This window comes from Kogia breviceps, chromosome 2, assembly GCF_026419965.1.
Source record: "Kogia breviceps isolate mKogBre1 chromosome 2, mKogBre1 haplotype 1, whole genome shotgun sequence".
NCBI classification, from domain to species: Eukaryota; Metazoa; Chordata; class Mammalia; order Artiodactyla; family Physeteridae; genus Kogia; species Kogia breviceps.
Genome location: NC_081311.1, coordinates 174,859,026 through 174,875,658, shown reverse-complemented (window position 1 = coordinate 174,875,658; position 16,633 = coordinate 174,859,026). Strand labels below are relative to the sequence as shown.

At 35.8% G+C, this 16,633-nt stretch overlaps 1 protein-coding gene across 50 annotated transcripts in view; it reads right to left on the bottom strand.

Moving 5' to 3' along the window:
• MAP2 (microtubule associated protein 2) overlaps positions 1 to 16,633 on the bottom strand; it is a 283,205-nt gene that overhangs the window by 48,722 nt on the left and 217,850 nt on the right. For 33 of the 50 annotated variants that reach the window (XM_067026747.1, XM_067026746.1, XM_067026725.1 and 30 more), the window contains 2 exons: positions 5,388 to 5,501; positions 2,436 to 2,513 (listed from right to left, as the gene is read on the bottom strand). In XM_067026747.1, the coding sequence (XP_066882848.1) occupies positions 2,436 to 2,513; positions 5,388 to 5,501 (192 nt within the window). The remainder of the gene's footprint in view (positions 1 to 2,435; positions 2,514 to 5,387; positions 5,502 to 16,633) is intronic. The other 17 variants (XM_067026736.1, XM_067026738.1, XM_067026756.1 and 14 more) reach the window with 1 other exon arrangement.

The following is a 16,633-nucleotide window of genomic DNA, read 5'->3' as shown; positions in this document are numbered from 1 at the left end:
GATCACATATCTTTCATATATTTAAGGTGAGAATATCTGATCTTTTAAATGAATGAGGTAGAGTTTGTAAAATACATATTATTTTTCTATATAACTCTAAAATATGGTTATCCTTTTAAAAGCAAATCATTAGGCCTTCGTAGAGGTTAATGCTTTCGTTTGAAAAAACTAAAAAATAATAATTCAATAAAAATACAGGTTTGGTTTGAAAAATGTTAAAAATAAAATATCTTCCAATTACTTTCAGTAGGAAGTAAGTTGACATTTTCCCTAAATATACTGAAACAGCTCGAAGAAAACAATCCCGAAATGTGAAGGAACAGTTACTTTGGAAAGTGACCCCTAAGTTACCAAAATGTGAAAGTGATTCTATATTTTATTTATATTTTCATTATATCCACTGTACCACCCTCCAGGAACAGACTGGGTGAATCTCGCATGGATGGGAGGACCCTGCTGCGCTTTCGGCTCCAACTCCCATAAAAGAGTAAGAAGAATAAATCACGTGACCTCTAGCTGACTTTGGAGTCAACATCATACCCTTCTCTGGGCTACGAGGATTCTCTGACACTTGGAAGGTTTGAAGTACGGGTTCAGAAACATTTGCAGTGACCTGAGGGAAGCACAGCTGTCACGGAAGGCTTTCTACTGCATTCAGAGTAAAATCCAGGTCCCTGAACCAAGTCGGCTGCTGCTTACTCCCAAGCTCCTTCAATCCTCTACCCTTTCTCACACATTAGTCACAGGACTCCTTCAGTTCCTAGAGCACTTCATGCACTTGCCCACTTGAGAGCCCTTGCACATCCTGGACCCTCTGCCCAAAATGCCCCTTTCCTCCTTCTTTGCTTGGCCAACACCTCCTCAGGCTTCTGAGATCAGCTTCCAAGTTGTCTTCTCCCCCTCCAATAAACTAAGATTACTCTTCTATCTTAAAGCTCCCTGTTGTTTTCCTTCCTAGTGCTAAGCTTATTTATTGGATATCTGTTCTCCACCAGACTGCATGCTTCTTATAAGCAGGGATCATGTCTGTTTTGTTCACTAGTGTATACCTAGAATTTGAACAGTGCAAGGAACGTTGGGCTTCATAGGTATGTGCCGAATGAACAGAAGAACACAAGGCCACGAAGGATCTTTCAAATCTATGAATTAAAAGATCCAGTCACATTTTCAGGGAGTTAACTAATAATCAGTGGCTATAATGACACTGATTATATGCACTGCTTATAGTCCTCAAATTTTCTTTTATTCCTTAGACTAATTTAGTTTAACATTATATCAGGCAGCAAAATTAGAAAATAAGGCCTCAATTTAAGAAAAAAAAGACTTGGCTAAAAAAGGTTTAAGTTTTATAAATCTGTGACAAAAATAAATTACATTTATTGATAGTTTATAGTTCAGTAATTTAGAATAATCTCCATTTAGGAATTCAAAAAGTATTTTAAACAAACCTAATTACAGATTATAAAAAGAGAGTGGGTCTTTTGTGACATTATTCCATTTTTAGCACAACAAAATGAGCTCCAAAAGGGACAACAAAAGGAAAAATAAGTGAAGAAATAAATGAATAAAATGGAGAAGTACCAACATTCTGATTTTAGTATACAAAAACTAAATTATTTTGAAACAAGTAAGCTTTCAATACATTTTAAAAGCTCTCTTCTGCCTTCTCCTGTAACTCTCAAATACACAAAAGTTACTTGATCTAAGTCAGAGAACCAATAATAGTTTGCTTTTAAATAGTGCCTTTCATCTCAGATTCTAAATGAATATTCTTCAAAGGCGTCTGTCTGCTTCATCACTGAGAACTGAAAAGCTGACATGGCATTCCATGTTGAGTAAATGCATTAAAAAATTCATGGACAATAACAGGTCTCAGCAGGAAAGAAGCCATGATCTCAGTTTCCAGTTCACTACTCTCAATATCAGATTCATTCACTGACTTCTTCATTTATTCATTAATATTTATTGAGAGTTTGCTACAGGCCATGCCCTGGGGAAGCCCTTGGCAATACAATAGTGAGCACAACAGAGACAGTTCCTGCCAACCCTTCCATAAAAATGTGTTGATTTCATCAATAAATGTATTTTGGTTCAGTCACTTATAAAATTAAATTGTATCTTCTCTGTCAAAACATTCTACATGAAGTAAACTGGTTCTCTGTAGTTATTCTAGTTAGCAATTTAAACACAAAGTTATCTTTTCTTTTATCAAGCAGATTTTTCCTTTTTTATTTTACCATATTCATCTACTTTTGATTTTTGTATAGAGAAATGATAATACATTTAATTAAAGTCTTTGTTTCTTCTTGACTGTTTGAAACAGACAGCTCCCAAACTGGGTCACATACTAACCCATACAGAAGTCCAGCACTTACGGGTTGAGGTTTATTTACCCTTATTAGAAGACAAACCTCAAAGAGTCCAGCAAGCCTTACCTTCCTCCACTGTGACAGTCTGTTCTGAGGCTGGTGATGGGGGTGGAGAAGGAGGCAGATTAGCTGTCTCTTCAGCTGCTGAAGAGCAAACAAACGAAAACATGAGATACAACAATTAATCCTATTAGGCCAGTAGATGTGTAGGCAGTTCTGCTATCTGTAAAAAGGACTCTTTATTAAATTCAGGGAAAGACTCAATAGCAACCTGCATTTGACTTATTTTTAGCCCCATTACCTGGTTCACATATTTTTGAAAACCTAAAAAGAAAAGAGCATTTAATATTAAAAAAAATCATTTTGTCCTCTCCATAAAAATGGATTAGAGATAGCTGCTAAAATTCTATCATTAATCCCATTAATTTGTGTCTGCTTGTTCAATTAATAAAATATTTCATTCTGTTCCCAATTTACTATATTCAAACCTACCCAGGCAAGCATTTTAGTTCGGATTTGGCTTGACTGATTAAAAAAATGTTAGAGCTTTCTATTATTGTTCATTTTGATCTGGAAACTAATCACAGTTATTTTAGGAGATGTATTTTTTTTGTGGTACGTGGGCTTCTCACTGCTGTGGCCTCTCCCGTTGTGGAGCACAGGCTCCGGACGCGCAGGCTTAGCGGCCATGGCTCACAGGCCCAGCCACTCCGCGGCATGTGGGATCTTCCCGGACCGGGGCACGAACCCGTGTCCCCTGCATCGGCAGGCGGATTCTCAACCACTGTGCCACCAGGGAAGCCCAAGTAGATGTATTTTTTAAACAACATTTTGTCCACTGATGATAATGTTGAAACCCGTCCTCTGTATGTATTCTTAGAAAAGAAAAATGAAGCTGTCACAGCTTGAGGCAACCTTAGAGAGAAACATGTACTAGTGGGGGCTGAGAAATATTCTAGTCTTGGCACTACACATGAAGAAGGACCAAAAAGAGAAAGGTTCTAAAAGATGGAATTCATTCACATTTAACTCCAAGTTTTCCTCTTCAAGACCCTTACCTTCTTTATGACCACTCATATGAAGGTAAGGGATTTTAAAAGGAAATATTTATCAGTCAAGGCCAGTGGTAAAATTTATTTTAAATAAGCCCTGTGGGCTTCTAAGGCATATTTTAAAGTTTCAATTTTAAAAAAAAAATTATTTATTTATTTTTGGCTGCGTTGGGTCTTCATTGCTGCGCGCAGTCTTTCTCTAGTTGAGGCAAGCGGGGGCTTCTCTTCTTTGCGGTGTGCGCGTTTCTCATTGCAGTGGCTTCTCTTGTTGCAGAACATGGGCTCTAGGCACGCAGGCTTAGTAGTTGTGGCATGCGTGATCAGTAGTTGTGGCTCGCGGGCTGTAGAGCACAGGCTCAGTAGTTGTGGCGCACGGGCTTAGTTGCTCCGAGGCATGTGGGGTCTTCCCAGACCAGGGCTGGAACCCGTGCCCCCTGCATTGGCACGTCGATTCTTAACCACTGCGCCACCAGGGAAGCCCTCAATCTTTTTTTAAAAAGGGAGATTTTTCTTTAAAAAAGAATGAAATTTTGTCATTTGTAGCACCATGGGTGGACTTGGAGGGCATTATGCTAAGTGAAAGAAGTCAGAGAAAGACAAATAGTGTATATCACTTACATGTGGAATCTAAAAAATATAGCAAACTAGTGAATGTAAAGAAGCGACTCACAGATACAGAGAACAAACTGGTGGTTACCAGTGAGGAGGGGGAAGGGGCAACATAGGGGTGATGATGTGGGAGCTATAAACTACTGGGTGTAAGATAGGCTCAAGGATGTATTGGACAGTTCAAGGAATATAGCCCATATTTTGTAATAACTGTAAATGGAAAGTAACCTTTTAACTGTATAAAAAATTAAAAATTAAAAAAAATTTTAAAAGAGGAGTTTTGTCTTATTTGAAAGAATACAAGTAAACCACAGAAAGAAGGTTAATGTTTTAGATAAGTCTTTCCCTCTCTGTTTTAGAAGAAAATAATCCTTGATAATCAAAGAACATTTTATTGACTATGAGATTATTTTTAATTATTATTCTGGGAGAGGAGAAATTTTTATTGTCTAATTTTTAATAGACAATGGAGTGCTAATCAGAAAATCAAATATTAAGGATATATTACAATCTAATGTATCCTTAGTATTTGACAGCAAAATAGATATGTACTATTTTTAGGCTTTAAAAACCGTACCTTTCAATGTGTTAGTTATATGCACCTGTGAAATAAACATATATGTTGAACATAAGAGAATTTCCTTTTATGCGTCTTTGTGTGTACACACATCTATATTTAGCATCTATCTATCTATCTATCTATCTGTCTGTCTGCCTATCCAGAGTAGGGACAGGGAGCCTTTGGCTGAGAGTGTTTTCCTCGGTGAGCACCATTATATTACCTGTTTGGCCCTGCAGGGCATTTGACTTGTGACGGAGTGAGAGGGCAAATGCTATCTCATTTTCCTTAAATGAACGAAGTGAAGACCAGTACCATATATGAGATACAATGTCACAGATGATTCTAACAATCTCTGGCTATAGGTTTTGTGTAGCCTGTTCAGGGAGACCAAAAAGAGACTGTAGTATAGACAATAATTAACGAAAACTCATAAAGGGAAAAAATCATCACTAATTAAAGCATTAGAACATTTTCCTTATGAGTAGGGGCCATGACATCAAAATGCACTGGCTTTATTTTTATAATAACTATCTCCAGTGGTCTGGAAAAGGAAAATTAAGGGCAATTTAGGGGCAAAGTCTAATTATAAGTTGACTGTCCTAAAGACTACCGAAACACCATGAGTCTGTTGAGAAAGGTGAAAATAGATCCCAGTGCATCCCAACAGAGATGTTTGATGAATGTCACAGTTAGGGATGAAGTATGAGATATGGCCTATCTTTGAACTCGAAGACTTGATCCTGTGATCAGGGTGCAGCAGACACAGCCCCTGACCTGAGGCTCTTTCTCATTTACCTAAAGGCAGAGCTGCAGGCTGATCTTTATGCTGAGCTTCTTTCTCTTGTTCACCTTTCAGAACTGCTACAGCTTCCGCCGTGACTACTTGAACTATCCTTGCAGACACCTCCTCTGTAATAAATAGTAACAAAAGAAAATAAAATGATGAGCCATCCAAAACAGGTAGCAACGAGGAAAAATAATCAAACAATATAGTCAATTAGGATTTTATTTTCACTGTCTTTCTCCCAAAGAAGTACAACAGAATTTATTAAATTGCAGATAAATACACACACACACACACACACACACACAAACAAAACAAAACAAAAAATGAGAGAGAGAGAAAATAAAAGGAGTTGTCATTCTGGGAGCTAAGCAAAATTAACACAGAACTAAAGAAAAATAATTAACCTGTATGACAGCTTAAATTTTAAAAACTGTTTATACAAACAGAAACAATGTAATATTTTATACCTAGTAAAACAAATTCTAAGAGAAGAGAGGATTCATTTTAGATTTAACTTAAAATACTGTTTTATAGTTTTCTTACAGTTTTATAGAAAAGTATATTCAAGTAATCTTCTATGCTAATTTGCAGAAATACCATGATTTAAAATCGAAAGATGCTTCAAAATGTGAATTTGTGATTAAACAGCACTATCTGGGATTAGTTTGAACACGAGAGATTAAGAAAAATCTGGGAAGATAAAATCTGAGTGAAATACATGGAAATGATATATCAGATGGTCTCTTTCTAAAGAGCTACTACTTTTCTAGACAGTGGATGGTTTAAAGATCTTTAAGGCTATATGATATATATTCAACCTAGCCAGTGCAATGGTTTCATTTAAAAAAAGCCAGGGTGGGAGGGAGGGTCATCATTAAAATGATCAGTCTGTGAGATGCCTGATAACTAGTTTTTGGCCTGAAATGGCATCTGCTGAACCATTAACAATGCTAACTTCATATAACCTAGTCAAAAATAATTCAGGAAATGATGTTCCATATATAATCAACTAAAAAGGAAAAAAGCCTTTTGAGATTAAAAATATTTTCTAAATTAGAAATACATTCTACAGAATTTAACTTTTCATCACCTTTATATAAAAACATGTACCATACTAGGAAATAAACCCACTTACAGCCTTAATAGAAACAAGTTGTCCCGGATATGGGGATGGGTAGGGATTTGTTCTCATAATTTTAATTTTAATTTTAATCAAGATTTTAGAATAAATATTTCATTGAAATTATGGCTCCTGATTGGAATTTACACATTCACAAGCAGCTTGGGGGAGATCTGCCTGTTTTTACCTGGCTGGTTCATTTAGACACAGCCTCCTCTAGAAAGGCTTCGTCACCCCACCCAGGATGACAGAGACCGTAGTGCTTGAGAAGCAGGCTTCTGGGTAAGCAATCCACTTGGACAACATTTATCTGAATTTTAAAAGCTGGAATACCTGATTGAATACATTTGCCTCTAAACGTTTAACTTTCTGATTTTTTAAATAGCCACTAGACACTATACCCTATGTATAAAGTCTTAAGGGATGCACTGTAAACACTCTTATCTAAAGCCAGTAGCAATAATAGCAGGAGAAGCAGTATTTTTAAAATATTATAAATATTATAGTGCTCACTACATGCCAAACACTTTGCTAAGGTGGTTGCTCTCATCATTCTAATGTATTATTTACTATTATTACTCCCATCTTTCAGATGAGGAAACAGAGGACGTCTAGCATACAGGTGTTTTATGGAAAACTGGATATAATGGAGAGGTGGAGCAAGAATTGCAGAAAATGGGACATATATAGAACCCATGCGTCTTCTGGATCATTCCTGCATCTCCTCGTTGGCACGTATGCAAAATTTAGTATCTCTCTATGGCATTTAGTAAATACATCTTGCATGGAATTGTGTCAGTACACAAGCCTTATCTCCACTACTATGTAAAGTTTCCCAAGTCAAGGACTTTCTCTCTGTCATTGCTGCAATTCTCGAAGCTTCTCTCATGGAACTTTACCCAGATTGAATGCTTAACACAAGTTTTTGAAAGGATGAAAAATTAACATGAAAGGCTTGTTTATGATGCTTACACAAATTCAGAAATAATCTGTGCTTGTTACTATATTTACTAACTTAACCCCTCCAATTTATATCATTTATTGTATTCTTGTTTAAGTTTTTGATGCATTTTAGAATACTACTTCTTAAATGGGGGTTCCCAATTCTTCTGTACCTACTGAAGAATTTTCCAGGATCTGAGAGTAGTTAACATAAATTAAGTTTGTTTAAATTGGGAAAATAATCCAATAAAAATAAGTATCTACTAGTTTATGTGAACAAATTACAACTGAGCTATACTACATTATTCCAGTCTTTTTGTTTGAGATTGTATTTAGAATAATTTTGAAACCGTGGAGAATTAGTTTATATGTTGTTGGCTAATGAGGACAGAGGTGAACTTAATAAAGAAGGCATTCGCATGAGGTGTAGGCCAAAATGACATCATTAGGCACTGTACAGACTTTCAAAATATTCTAAACAGAGATAAGTAAAGGGAAAATTGAATCATTACTTATCTCCAGTCAGTATAGACATGTCCAACCTAAATAAAATGCACTGTATCAGCTGGTACCACATATCTTGTGAGTGATAATTTAGTCTTAGCAAAACACTATTATTTATTTATATGGGAAGAGGCAGGACATTTGAATTTTATTGGTTTTGTTGTTTCAGAGAACATTAATTTATAAATGTGTTTGAGTTTCATAGTTGAATAAGCTGATTTTATATTTGTATGTATTTAATCAAAACTAGTAAGAAAATAATTTAGTCCATTCTTGGGATAATTGATCATTTTTTTTCTTTAAAAGAATTTAACAGATTATAAGAAATGTTACTTTAGAATAATCAAACGGGCTGTACGGGAGTCAAGTTCATGACATGTTATCTTCCGTTTGGGGGAAAAATAATACTGTTAAAACTTTAAAAATAGAAAAATAACTATTTTCTAATATTAATTTCATAGTGTATTTAGGAAAACATGAGTATAGGATTGCTCTGGGGGTTTCAATTGGTCCAGTCAATTCAAAAATCTTCCTCTAAGAAAGGGCTGTCATCAGTGCAGAGATGGTAGCTTCCTCCACGGAGGATGGCCTTTTCTCAATGGAGGCCTAATCAGCAGATCTCCTGAGTGAGGCTCACCGTTACAGCCTTGCTCGTGGAACAGGAGCAAATTCACCCAGGGTTCAGGTAAAGTTCAGGGAAGATTAATGGTAAACGTGTCAAACATATACAAAAGATAAAGGAAGGCAGTCACAAATTCAGACCTATAAAAATGATAATGTAAGAGTAACAATGTGTGTGTGATTATATATGTGTATATATATATATATATATAATTATATGTACTTAATTTTTTTTTTTTTTGGCGGTATGGGGGCCTCTCACTGCTGTGGCCTCTCCCGTTGCGGAGCACAGGCTCAGCGGCCATGGCTCACGGGCCCAGGCGCTCCACGGCATGTGGGATCTTCCCAGACCAGGGCACGAACCTGTGTCCCCTGCATCGGCAGGTGGGCTCTCAACCACTGCGCCACCAGGGAAGCCCATATATGTACTTAATTTTATAATTATATATATAATTTCTTTATTCATTCTACAAGTATTTATTAAACCCTCCATCTATCCATCCACCCATCTATCGTATCTTTCTATCTAGGGGATTACTGTCTTTTATAGCGTGCATTAGACAAAGTCACATGGACTTTAATTCAGAGAAATGTGGGTATAAACTCCAGCATTGCTACTTTCTAGTTACTTCATCCTAGGAATTTTACTCAAACTCACTGAGTTTCAATTCTTCAATCAAAAAAATGGAAATGATAATAGTACCCATCTCACAGGTTTTTGTGAGGAACTCAATTACAAAAATATATAACAGGCCTGGCACATCAAGGAACTCTAAAAAGAAGATCTCCCACTAGTTCTTTACCAAGATGTTTTTATTTTCTCTCAGCCATATATTGTTCTGAGTCTTCTACCTTTATATTTCTACTTTAAAGAAAGAGCAACAGTGATATGCCCTAAGGGTCCAGCCCAACTAGGCTATCATTATGATGAATATCAGATAATATGGTTAGTCTGCAATCATCTACGTTGATGGCTAGGGGCAGTTTTTTGGGTTTTTTTGTTTTTTTCTAGACAAAGCTAGAGGGATGTTATTATTTATTCTCTGGCTTTATACCCACTTCTTTGGCTGTGTAGGTTCTGGTCTACCATCTGCTCTAGATTCCAGCCAGTAAGTCCCAATTTAGGACTGTCTTCTAGACAGTGTTCCTAAAGGCATGATAACCCCTATCTACTGCTGAGGACAATTAGCAACATGAAACATTCTTTTTGTGATTAAGAGATTAGACATTTTAATTTTTCATTGCCCACTTGTTCTACCTCCTATTGCCTTTCCTACTTTCTAGTCTAATTCTTTGTTGTTATTTTTTCTTCCAAACATTATACATATAAAATTTTGAATAGGACTTAGCTGTTCAGAAGATTAAGGATGAACACAGATTATGCATAAATTGAAAAAGTACTATTCATTATACTTCATTGAAAGTTAGCATTGATCTTCACAGCTGAAAACATGACACATCTTACTGTAATCTGAAATTTTGAAAGGCTCGGTTATGTTTCTTTTGGACATCTAAAATTTTCTGGAAGTGGACATTTTTAGTCTATGTTAGAAATTGTCTTAGTTAAGGAGCTTTTGTTAATGTCAAGGATTTCGAATTTCAGTGAAAACCTTACAACCAGTATTTGAGTATTAACTTGGTGTTATTTTATTAGCAGTGTCATTATCGTAATGAGACAGTTTTTATAAATAATACAAAAATGGCTCATGATGTGGCTGTAAAGTCACATCATGCCTAAGCAAATGAATAACTTGGAATTGATCTGAAAAATGATCTCCCTGTAAATCAGCTGTAATAAAAACATTAAAAGCCTCATTCTTTAAAAACAAATTCATCTTATAACCTCTAAATAATGTTACTGATTATCGGCTGATATAAAACAAGGGATTTAAAGACACAGCCCAGGGAATAGAACAACAGGTGATATCACATCACTATATAGATAAACAGCTACAGGTAAGAAGTGAAGTCTGTTTTGTAAATGTATTCTGGATAACAGATATGGGGTCAGTATTCACAAGAAGATCAAAGCAGTCCTCAGTAGACTGAACTGAATTCTGGAAAGAAGAATGTTTTTTCTTGTTATTGGATAAATATATTGGTGTAAACATATACACCAATAGGAGTAAACAGGTATAAGAAACTAATTGAGGGACTTCCCTGTTGAGTCAGTGGTTAAGAATCCCCTGCATAGGGTTCGAGCCCTGGTCCGGGAAGATCCCACATGCTGTGTAGCGACTAAGCCCGTGCGCCACAATTACTGAGCCTCCGCTCTAGAGTCCGTGAGCCACAACTACTGAGCCTGCGTGCCTAGAGCCTGTGCTCCGCAACAACAGAAGCCACAGCAATGAGAAGTCAGCGCACTGCAACGAAGAGTAGCCCCCTCTCGCTGCAACTAGAGAAAGTCTGTGCGCAGCAACGAAGACCCAATGCAGCCAAAAATAAATAAATAAATTTATATATATATCAAAAAGAAGCAACTAATTGAAACATGCTCTCATCCACAGAAACCTACTTGATAATACCTCAAAGATATGATGCTAAGATACATTATCATAAATAATGAATAAGCATCATACTGCAATACAAGGTTATTAAACAAGTTGCTACACTAGGCACTTTTATTTCCTGTCAATATTATTTAATCCACACAGCAACACATTTTCCAGGTTGGAAAACTGGCAAAATACTGGATAAAGGCAATTTACTGTCTCATTTGAATATCACTTTGATTTTCGTCAGTGCCCTACAAATATTTTATATCATAGTAGATTCTGGTGTCAGAAAATCTGGAATAAAATTCTCTCTTTATCTCTTACTGTCTGCAAGTATGTGACAATCTCTCTAACCTTCAGTTTCCCCATCTGTGAAGGGGAATTAGAAGTGATACTCATCTTTTGGTATGTTGTGACAATTAAATGAAATTTATATATCAAGTCCTATTTAAATTACATATTACTGTTTTAATCACTTTTACAGTCTTGTTATCACCAAGTCTACTGTCATCATTTGATTGCAAAATGTAGGTAAAGCCCTGAGAGTTTTTGTTATATACATGAGGACGATTCTCTCATTTTTCCCAGTGAGTACCTTCTTGCCTGAATTTTGGGTCACTGTCTAACAGACTCTATCAGGTTCCTGCCACTTATCATTTAAACTAAAATGATAAAGTAAATTTTACTCTACCCTTGTACCATACTATTCAGCATATACAGTTGGGTTGCAGCCCTCTGTTTTCTTCCATGACGCTGATTCATGCTACAGCACTGCTATGCTCTGCTGGTCACATTATTTTATCACGTCAAATTTTGTTGCCAGTCTCAGAACCAGTTTTTAGCACCTATTTTTAATTTAGTTATTTTGTTATATTAATCTATCAATATTTTCATTGATTTATAACAAAAAATAATGGAGTTGAAACTTTCTCAGCGGTCCTGACAATTCCAACTTTGTCCTGAGTAACATAGGACATTGTTGGTATGCACAGAAGTCTGATTTTGAATGTGTACCTTTTGGGTTTTCATCAGAACCAGCTGTGATTACTTGAACATGTAAAGCCTCATCAATTAGACTGTGAACAAAAAATCCAAGCAAGTTGGCATATGGCTGAGAACATATTTTTGTTGATTTCTTTCAGGTTGTTTAAGAGAAAAGTAAGAGATATTGACAATAAATTCAACCACATGGAATATAAAAGCCAGCAAGTGTTTCTGCTTTTAAGAATAATGAGCGTAATAGTGCTGTGTTAAAAGAAATGACAAGTAAGCCTACCGTACACTTGTGAAAGAAGGAAAACAAAACAATTTTAGAACGCTCCTGTCAAGAAAAGATTTTTCTCAGTAGGGTACAGAATGGTTGCCTAGGAAACCGATGCTAATTGCTGCTGCTGATGGAAACTAGTCAACAAGGAAAGCACTGTGTTCCAAGTGCTTTGCCAAACAAATACCTTAGATAAATTCATAAAAACAGGGAAAGAAGGAAAGTTCCTTGCTTCTACTCCTTGCTTAATTTGGAGAGTAAATATTCTCTCTGAAGCTATTTCCTGTAATCAACTGGTGATGAAGGAAATTAAAAAAGCAGATGGGATTTTTGTTGTTGTTGTTGTTTTGGTTGTTTCTCTGGCACCTTAGCACTTATTAAAGAGGCCAGTGTTGGCATATCCCTCGCTAGTCAGACTCCCATTGATTCCAAAGGGTCACCCTGGCCAACACTACAGCTGTAGATTTCTGCATACCAGCTTTTTCAAAGAGTTCTTCCTAAGATTTACTGACTAAAACCAGGATAAGTTTAATCGATGGGGGGAAATGCTTTTGCAGTAAAGTTAGTCTATGGAGATAAATGCATTTAAGATACATGATCATGATTGCACAAAGTTCATTCTGATAGGTACTTAAATTTAAGAGAATTTATATCGCATCCACTATAGATGATGGAACTATGCTTAGTCATTACGGGGTCTACAAACATGAGTAAGACATGATGTTCCTACATTTAAATTGTGCTTCAAAGCAGGTCAATCTCATTGAAGGGCATGGCTTTGTTTTTTAAGATTTTTCTAGTAATGGCCACAGATTTTAGCTGATCTCACCATAGTCACTCATATGGTCCTCTTCTGAAATGCATTTGGGCTAGGATTAGGAGTACGGTGTATGATTATAGGAGAATTTTCCCTCTTTCGCTCTCTCTTTTTTCCTATTTCAACCTGTGTGCTTATTAAATCCTTAATCTTGTTTAGACTGACAATTTAATTTACTCAAATGAAATTTTTAGAACTTGGATAGAATTGGCCTCACATTTAAATTTAGTCAAAGGGAAAGGCTTAGTAAATTAAGATGGTTATCAGTGAAAGGATACTGCAGGTTAAGGATATTATAGTATGGAATCAAAAGTAATTAGAAAAGCAAAGCATGGATCAAAAACAGTACCTACTGGAAAATTTTACTTGTAATTTTAAGGGTACAGCAGAAGAAATATAGTAAGCAAATATGGTCTAGCTTTATACTTATATATTCTAGTTAAAGATTTGTGCTGTTGTTGGTATTGGGGAGATCCAATATGGTAATGTGTGTATATTTATATTGTTGTTTGTACTTCATATATTAAACATTTACTAATTAAATCAGCTTGTAATATTTTATTGCTCTTAAATTAATTTGAGAAAGAAATGTCTTGGGGAATATGCCCCTCTGAAAATTTCAAATAGCTTAATATTAATAAATTGAATACAATAATTAAGGCACTAAGGGAATTGATAAAATGCTTTTAGAGCTTTGAAACGCTCAGTTTTGCATTTTGTCAAAACCATTACAAATGTACTACTTCTTGTAGACTTTGAGAATTTGGATTATCTTCTGCATTGTCTTGAACACATCACACTCTTGAAGGAATGTAGCATGAGACATTATTAATAACATTAATGAAAAGGTGAAATATCAATAAAACTAAGAGAGCTTGAAAAAATTCATCCTTAGAGTAACTGTGGGATAAACAATACAAAATGTGCTGTGCGTGCAGAACAGCACTTGTGCACACGTGTGCTTATGTGAGTGTGTGTGTGTGAATTTTGCATATATGTGTGTGTGTGAATTTACGTATGTGCCATCATTCATGCACATAAGTGTCTCTCCATGTCTTCAAAGCTTCATCTGTATTTGGGTACCTCAAAGGACTTGGGCACCAGGCACAAGTCTAAGATTTCATATGGGGAAATCATTGCTTCTACAGTTGCAAAACCTAGGAGTGTCTGAGGCAGAGGATACAATGGAAAAATGGAAAAACATTCTAGATTCCAAAAAAAGTCACTGGAGTGGACTTTTAAAGTATAAGTGCTCCATACACCAGGAAGAGTCTTTACTAGTTACCTCTATTAATTTAAATATTTCATCTAGGGAAAAACTGTTACAATAAAATGGTGAAAATCACTGGCTTAGCTACCTTTTGTTTGCTCCTTCTAACTCATCCCCAGCATAATAACTTAAGTAAATCTTTGGAGGCCTTGTGACCTAGAAGCATACGGAATTTAGGAAGTATGTGATGAGAAAATCACTTTGTTCACAATACATCACAGGGTACATTCAATCAGCAAACAGATAAACCAACATGACTTCTGTGTAATTACAGTTTGCTTAAGCCTCTAGTCCTAACATCATTCTGAGAATGAACATGCAAATAGCAACATAACAGCATCTACCTTATGTGCTTTCTTCTTAGCCAGTCTCTCGTGAACTGTAAATTTTTTTTTTTTTTTTTTTTTTTTGTGGTATGCGGGCCTCTCACTGTTGTGGCCTCTCCCGTTGCGGAGCACAGGCTCCAGACGCGCAGGCCCCGCGGCCATGGTTCACGGGCCCAGCCGCTCCGCGGCACTTGGGATATTCCCGGACCGGGGCACGAACCCATGTCCCCTGCATAGGCAGGTGGACTCGCAACCACTGCGCCACCAGGGAAGCCCTGTAAATATTTTAAATAAGTGATTCTCCATCTTCTACAACTGCCTATTTTATTTTTGCCATTTGAGCTATATAAAATATTGTCCACAAATATTCTCTTTATATCAGTCCTAAAAGGACTTGGCAGACTTTAAGTCACTAAGTGCACATGGTAATTCTTTATAATTTTCCAATTATAACTGAATATATATATAACCTGAGAACAATGTTTCAATTATACTGTGGGTAAAGGGACAATGGAATTAATTACATTGTGAAATTCTGAAAACTAAAATGCTATGGTGAAAAAGAAAATTTAAAAAAATGAGAAGAAAGATAATTTTGAGTCATTCTTCTTTTATCCTTTACTGATGTTTGTTAAATTAAGCTCAGTCACAACCTGAGAGAAGGAGGACCGTTTCTCTGGAAAAATTCCAAACAAGCAAAACTGCTGATAGTTAAAGACTTCTTTCCACGGTCTCTGAGTAGCAAAATCAATAGACTTTGCAAGTGAGAAAATAATTTTTTAAAGTAAGAAAATAAGTGTTAGGTCCAATGTTATATTTGTACTATTACGATAGTATTTAAAAAGCAAAGACTTTAATATAATTTTAAAATTTCTTTATGCCAAAAATTATTCTAGAATAAAATTTTCTTTTGTATTCTGGATTAATACATCCCATGGAAAATACTATTAAATGAATTTCTCTCCAATCATGGGATACAAAAGTTCATTATGTTAAGACAAATAAGAACAATAATAGTAATTTCAAAGTTATCTTCAGAAATTTTAAAATAACATACAAATCCTACCTTAGAAAATGTCCCTTAGGGATCTGTTGAAATAAAATTTTACATTGATGATTTTCCTTCAATGTTGTTTACTTATTTCAGTCTATACCTCTTCTCTGTGTAGTGGGTCTCATTGTTACCAAGCACACCTCTAGAAATACTTGCCAATTGTGGGTGCCAAGGGTGATATATTGCACTTAAAACTGTCAAAATATTCATTCTTTATTTGAAGACACTGATGCTTTATATCAGAAAGCAAATGATATCTAGGAAGCATAAAATTGTAACTCCTTATGGCAATAGCTCTGGTTGTTCTACTGTAGAAATGCAGCAGAAAGAGAAAGGTAGATCAATTTTGATGGAGTGGCAGTGTTGAGAAAAATGCAAGAATGTAATGCTAGCTAGGTAGGTAGCCTAACATGGGACAAGGCAACTGTGCTTTGCAAATAGCATTGAGAGTGGGATCCTGGGCATAGGTGGTATCTACAGGTGACTGCTGACAACCTGAAGAAAATGAAGAAATAGGATTCAGGAAGCAAATGGAAAGGTGCTCAAGGCAAGTTCTATTTACTTCATAATTTAGCTTTGGATTGGCAGATGCTACTGTAATCATATGCTATGCAAAGTCAAAAAACACAGAGCTTCATTTGGCATAAAAAACACAGTCCTAGGGAAGAGTTATAAGGGGCTTCCTGATGATATGAAAATTCACCTTTCCTAAAAAGGTCCTGAATTTTTCTTAGTAAAATATGGCAATGAAAATTCAATTTACTATGAAAATATCTATAATTTTCTTCCTGACATAAAAAAAATTTCTAAATCAGTACTTGTATTTTTTCAAAATGAAATT